The sequence below is a fragment of the Puntigrus tetrazona genome, chromosome 8, assembly GCF_018831695.1.
Source record: "Puntigrus tetrazona isolate hp1 chromosome 8, ASM1883169v1, whole genome shotgun sequence".
NCBI classification, from domain to species: Eukaryota; Metazoa; Chordata; class Actinopteri; order Cypriniformes; family Cyprinidae; genus Puntigrus; species Puntigrus tetrazona.
In genome coordinates, this window is record NC_056706.1 from 5,215,823 (window position 1) to 5,222,352 (window position 6,530).

A 6,530-nucleotide genomic window follows, 5' to 3' on the forward strand; every position below is an offset into this window, starting at 1 on the left:
TGTTTGTGCTTTGACATGCACTGTCAACCCTGCGACCTTATATAGACAGGTGTATGCCTTTACAAATCATGTCCAATCAACTGAATTCACCACAGGTGAACTCCAATTAAGCTGCTGAAACATCTCAAGAATGATCAGTGGAAACAGAATGTACCTGAGCTCAATTTAGAGCTTCACGGCAAAGGCTGTGAATAGTTATGTACATGTGATTTTTTCAGGTTTTTTATTTTTAATAAATTTGCAACAATTTCAAAAAATCTTTTTTCACCTTGTCATTATGGGGTATTGTGTGTAGAATTTTGAGGAAATAAATGAATTTAATCCATTTTGGAATAAGGCTGTAACATAAAAAAATGTGGGAAAAGTGAAGCGCTATGAATACTTTCCGAATGCACTGTATGTATGTAAAAAAAAAACCAATATGTACTTCTTTGAGTTATTTGTAGCATTTATTTGTCTGGAAGATCTGCCAGATTCATGTTTTGCGTTTTGTTAATTTTTTTTGGATCGATAGAAGGATGGCACCAAAATGAAGAGTTTTTGACAAAAGAGAACTGCCATGTTTCTAACTATTTTTCTGCTGCACAGCCAGTAAGTTTTATTAAAAGCTCATCTTGCCAGCGGTGAATTACCCCTTTAAGCAGCGCGGCTTCAAAAGGGCAGGTGACCCTTATGTCATCTGGCTCAAACTTTCTCACTGACCCCGGAGCCAGAGCTGTAATGTTTTTTCCCAGGAGATTTCCCGGAGTAACTGTCAGTGATGAACAGGCCCCTGTCTGTTTCTGAGACCTGTGAACTATCCTGTCCTCACTTTTTGCTGTCTGTCTGCATTTTTTTTTTTTTTACAAGCAGACGTTCCATTCCCTGGCTGGCCTTGGGCAGCGATATTGGCAGGCTGAGCAGATAGAGCGGCACCCTGGCTAAAATAGCCACCATCCCTCCCCCAATACTGGACTTCCTGCGATTTTATCAGCCTTTTCCATGATAACACTCACTTCTGTCCGTGGCTCATCCAACCGTGAACAGCAGCAGCCAAGTGATGGATAGCTGAAACTATAGAGTGTGTGTCTATAGGTGTGATAGGGATGTGCAAGTCTGAGCCTCTGAAATAGACAGTAACCAAGTATGGTCAACTTGTGGAACAACTTGTGGGAAACGGATAGGAAAAATGGCTTTTGGTGCAGTGGGGGACCTAGCAGTGCCCCAAAACTGATTGATTTCTAATAAACAACCTGATTGAGTTAATAAACACTTTAAAAGGATTTCAAAAGATATAAATATATTTTTTTTACAATTTGTAATACAATATTTGAAAGCAACAGAGTTGGTTAAATTGGAGGCAGTTCGATACAAATTTGTGGTTTTATGGTAATTACTACAAAAAATAATTTCTACTCAACCCTTGAAATACTGATGAGAGATACTTAAGGGAAAATGTACTGTATACTTATTTTTTGGTTTTCTGCCCAGTCTCTCAAACAGGTGTGAACACAAAACTCTTCACAACGAGCATGGATGGACGTTTTTGGCTTGAACGCTGATAAATGCTGAAATCGCTCGAACATGCACTGTTGAACATGGTTAAGAAGTATATTTTTGACTTTAAAGTACGAAAGGAAATCTATAGGAGAAAGTTCACCAAACTTAAACATGCAACATTCGTGTTTGATGAACTCTGACCAACAAATCTGAATCACATGAAGACAATACATCACAGTGTGATAAACTCCAAAGCTACATATTTGCAGATATGTTATTCATTGACTGAATAATTAATATGCCTCTGTGTTAATCAGCATTATGCAACAAACGCTGTCGGTTAAACTTAACGTACACTGAAATCTGCAATAAAGCATTTAAATGCTGATGCGTTACTGTTTCAATTGTTTGCAGTGAAGGAGCTCGGGCACACAGCGAGGCATTATTGCTGCTCCCCTCCCAAACCGCACCAACCTTGTCTGCCCTTGCTGTCCCAAAATACACAAAGCATAAACTCTCACACACAATCTCTGCGTGCCCCAAGTGACATACGGCACATTGTGTGATTTCGGAGTTTGCTCTCCGGTGCCTCTCAGCATTTATAGCCATTGGCAGTACTGACAGAAGAATAGCCTGAGCGAACGAGCTGCCAGATGAAGATGTTTTCTGTCCCTCTGGCTGCATGCCTGCAGGCTCAGGTTTCTTTTGTTGAGATCTACTGAGAAGTCCCAGTTGCACCCCGGTTTGCCCCTTCTTTGCACCCACTCATTCCTCAGAGCTGTTTTCTCCTAGAGACTCTCACCTTACCAGACACAGAGCCAAGGCCACAATGTTCCCCCTGACTTTGTCTCATTGCATCCCTTAACCCTGTACATGTACATGCAGCGCAGGTGGTGTTTGCATGTCATTACCATTTTCCTATTTGAGACGGTGGCTTGCTTTGTTTGTAGTCATCAGTGAGACACAGTCACTCAACCAAGGCTCATTGTGCGTTGATCTGTTTATCCCTTCTAAAAAAAAATTAAATGTCACAATAACTAATTGCACAGCAGGTTCTACTGACTGTTGTGTGTTCGGAGATCCCTTTTCACTTATTGAAACTTATTGTCTTCACACACTGACCGTACATTTCTAATTGACATACATTTCTAACTTCTACTTACTGTTAATAAGATTTTTATGGGTATTTTTTATTTAATTAAATAGATATGTGCCGCTCTGTGACATGCTATACACATAAAACAAATAAACTATAATTATTTGAGAAACTACATTGTTGTTTATGTCTTTAAAAAGTAATTTGTCGCACCACAGGAGCATTTAAAATTAACTAGTGAAGGCAAGAAGGAGATTAAAAATAGCACAAATTTGCATGAAATAGATATACATTTTACATATTTTTTTCTTAATTTTGGTCAAGTATTAGTATTTGAGTATGCATTGCTCCATATGTACTTTTTCCAAGATAGTTTCTAACCAAATTATTGTGGTAATGTCTTACTAAATAATTTTTTTTCTTGTTTTTGTCTACTTTTTTAGTTTAAGCGATATGTGGCCAAGATGCGTGGCAAGAGCAGCACTTACAAGAAGAAACGTCAAGAGATTGCTGAGCTGAAGGTGGAGTATGGTGTTCTACAAAGGACTGAAGAGATCTTGAGAGAACGACACACAGCTGGACAGCAGCAGCTGGTAAACACATTTACCCATCATCCAGTCGTTCTCCCTGTCCACAAAGTCCATAAGCATAATTTGTTTTTCTAGTTTTCTTTCATTGTAATTTTTGTCTTAATTTCTTCTCCTTATACATTCAAATTCAAACTGCAATTCTGCTTCCTGTTTATTATGCACCAGTTCAAACTGAATTCAAGAATTGAAATTGAAATAGTACCCTGCTTAACACCCACCTTTGTTCTTCAAACATCACTGGAGTTTTAGCTTGCGTCTATCAGCGTATCATTTGACCATCTTATACGCACTGGTACATAATCTACCTTCCCTGTACCCGTCCCTGTCTATTCAAATTGCATTAACGCTGAAGTTACAGCACCTTCCTGGAAATGACTTCACACCTCTGAACCCTCCCTGTCTCTGGCTTGCTGATAGCCCATTTGACGCAGAAAGGCTGAGCTTGGGCTATTTATGATCCCGGCATTTGCTCCCTGTCTGCGTCCTATGCTGTTATTTTTTGAGTAGGGGAATTTTCCTCCTCCATTATGCAGTTGGTTGCACGAGCCTGGGCCACCCCTCCTTTTGGCACCTGATCCCCTCAAACGGCCTGGGCATCAGTCAAACGCACTCGCCCCACATGTCGTGTCATGTGCAAAGTGCATCTGTATCAGGAGCATTACAAATGCGTCAGCCGATAAAATATGTCATAGCGTCTGATTTAGGTAGAATTACATTCAGTGATTACAGTGATAGAAAAAGTCATCCGTATTGGTGATTTACTAATCTGTGTACCTTCGATAGCGACGTACGAAATACTTACCACACTAAATTGAAACCACAAAGCCAAAAGGTTATACCACTACACTCCTAATATTTGCAAAGTTTTTCATTTTCCCTGACTAGTCTAAAATGTCTAGATGAAGCTAAGTTGAGTTGAGCCGTACTGAAGTGACTAAATGTGATTAGTCATGTAATCTCCCCAGAAATAATGCTCAGCACATTTTTGTCCTATTATAAAACCCATGGCCGTTAGTTTTAGCTTGACATGTGAAGTTTCCTCCGTGCGCAGAGAGTGCTTTGCACTGCGATTTATGGCTTTGAATTCTGGCTGTCTGTACAGACATGACCCTTTGGAAAGTGTCTGACCATTACACTGTCACTGCAGACACATCCCACGGAAGCTTGTTTTCACCATAGGATAAAAATGATAGCTGTCTATCTCATTAGTCTTTAGACAATTTATTTTAGATACAAAATAATGCTGTCAAACGGTTAATCTCATTCAAAAGTTTTTGTTTGCATAATATATATGGTGCACAAATACAAAGACATGCATTTATATATTTAACAAAAATATGTCATGTTAAGTATATATTAAATATACAGTATAGAATATAAGGATATAAATATATAAATGTAAATATTTTTTATACATACTGTATGTGTGTGTATTTATATATACATAATAAATATACACAGTATACATACATATATTTTGTAAACAAAAACTGTTTTATCTTTGGGTATGATTTAATTATTAATTTGACAAATAATTTGACAGCACTAACACAAACACAGAATTGCAAAAAAAGGCAGAATGTGAGATTTAAATTACCTTTATTTTTTTTTATTCTGTTGCAGAATCAGGCAAATGTTGGACGTAAACAGATAAAACTACTTTAACAGTTATTTCATATTTTAGAATATCAAAATACAATCATTACTTTATAAGGCAATAATCAGAATATGCATTAGCATGTAATGTAAGACTGCACTTGTTTTTATCCATCTAGATGCAATCGTATTGCCGCCTGCGGTATCATTGATTATTGTAATTTTAGTCACAAAAGCAAACATGAAAAGTCATTCAAGAGGCAGAGACCATTATTACGTTTTGATGAAACATAATGAAAAGATTTTATTTTGGAACAACATGTGCTGATGAATCATGCACAATGACCAGTGACATTTATTATGGAAGTAAATAGGGTCAATTTTGATTTCATTACAAGCTTGTCTCTACAAACGTTGGCTAATATGGTTCGGATCTTGTTTGATTCGTGGGCTGAAATTATGCAGCTTGCAGTTAAAATGTTTTTTTGTTTTTTTTTCAGTAACACTGATTGTTTCCTGTATGCAAATAATCAAATGTTTCAATAAGTAATCTAATCAAATTGACAAGGCGAATAAACATTTGTTCTATTTCTGCGTTGTTTGTGTTGTGGTGTTCAGCAATCTCTGGAGGCTCAGCGGGGGATCTCGGGCTACAGCGATACTCAGGAAGAGCTGGAGAGAGTCTCCGCTATCAAGAGCGAGCTGGACGAGATGAAGGGACGAACGCTGGACGACATGTCTGAAATGGTAAGTTGGGCCAGGCAGATTGGAGAATGATGCTCTAGCTTTCTCCAAATGTTCTGTTCTGTTTTGGGAGACAGTCAGTATGCATGGGGAACATTAATGAGTTCACAGAGGAGTTTGTTTTGCCGCAAGAGTGCACGGTTTGAGATAAACAGAAAGTCAGCGGAAGTTGTTTTGGGAAAAGCTTATTAGAGGTAGTTGTAATCATTATCTTTACTATGAGATAGACCAATTAGAATGATTTCTGAAGCATCATGTGACACTGAAGACTGGAGTAATAAATCACTGGTAAAAAAACAGCTTTGCATCACAGGAATAAATTACCTTTAAAATAGTTATTTAAAAGTGTAATAATATATTTCACTAAATTACTGTTTTACTGCACATTATGATCAAATTAATACAAACCTGGCGAGCATGAGAAACTTCTTTCAAAATCGCACTGACCCCAAACTAAAGCTCTGTTGCAGATACGTTTCTTTAACACGCTCATTTGTATGCATTCGGCTGATTCTCTCTCGGGTCATATGTCTTGAACATTTGTGTTTATTTCAGGTAAAGAAGCTAAATTCGGTGATAGCAGAGAAGAAGTCTGCTCTGTCTCCTCTGATAAAGGACCTGAGAGCTCTGAGACAGGAACACGCAGTGAGTGACTGTTTAGCGTCAAACAAGATACTGAAGATGCAAAGCCATTTGTTTCTGTCTCTCATACTGAGCATCACTATCGACTACAAAGAGCCAATCAGCATATCAGCTCTGTCAGAATTGCATTCTCTTTTGTTTTGCTTGTTAAAACAGGAGCTCGCCCCAGAGTATGAGCAAAAGAAGGCTCAGTATGACACCTGTGCTGCAGGATTGGAGAGCAACAGGTCCAAGCTGGAGCAGGTATTATAGGGCTCTATTAGGGTTTTGTAACATTGATACTAAATTGGGAGATTCGTTAAATTTAATTAAAAACTATTGTATATATTGTTAGATTATATTACATTATAAATAGATGTAAATGTAATTATCTATAAACTATA

General features: G+C 37.9%; 1 protein-coding gene across 2 annotated transcripts in view; it reads left to right on the forward strand.

Annotated features, from left to right (window-relative positions):
- LOC122349937 (intraflagellar transport protein 81 homolog) overlaps positions 1 to 6,530 on the forward strand; it is a 17,951-nt gene that overhangs the window by 7,297 nt on the left and 4,124 nt on the right. Inside the window, exons 11-14 of one of the 2 annotated variants that reach the window (XM_043246078.1) lie at positions 3,019 to 3,168; positions 5,380 to 5,508; positions 6,061 to 6,150; positions 6,304 to 6,390. In XM_043246078.1, the coding sequence (XP_043102013.1) occupies positions 3,019 to 3,168; positions 5,380 to 5,508; positions 6,061 to 6,150; positions 6,304 to 6,390 (456 nt within the window). Of the gene's footprint in view, positions 1 to 1,470; positions 2,997 to 3,018; positions 3,169 to 5,379; positions 5,509 to 6,060; positions 6,151 to 6,303; positions 6,391 to 6,530 lie in introns of those variants that run through there. The other variant, XM_043246079.1, reaches the window with a different exon arrangement.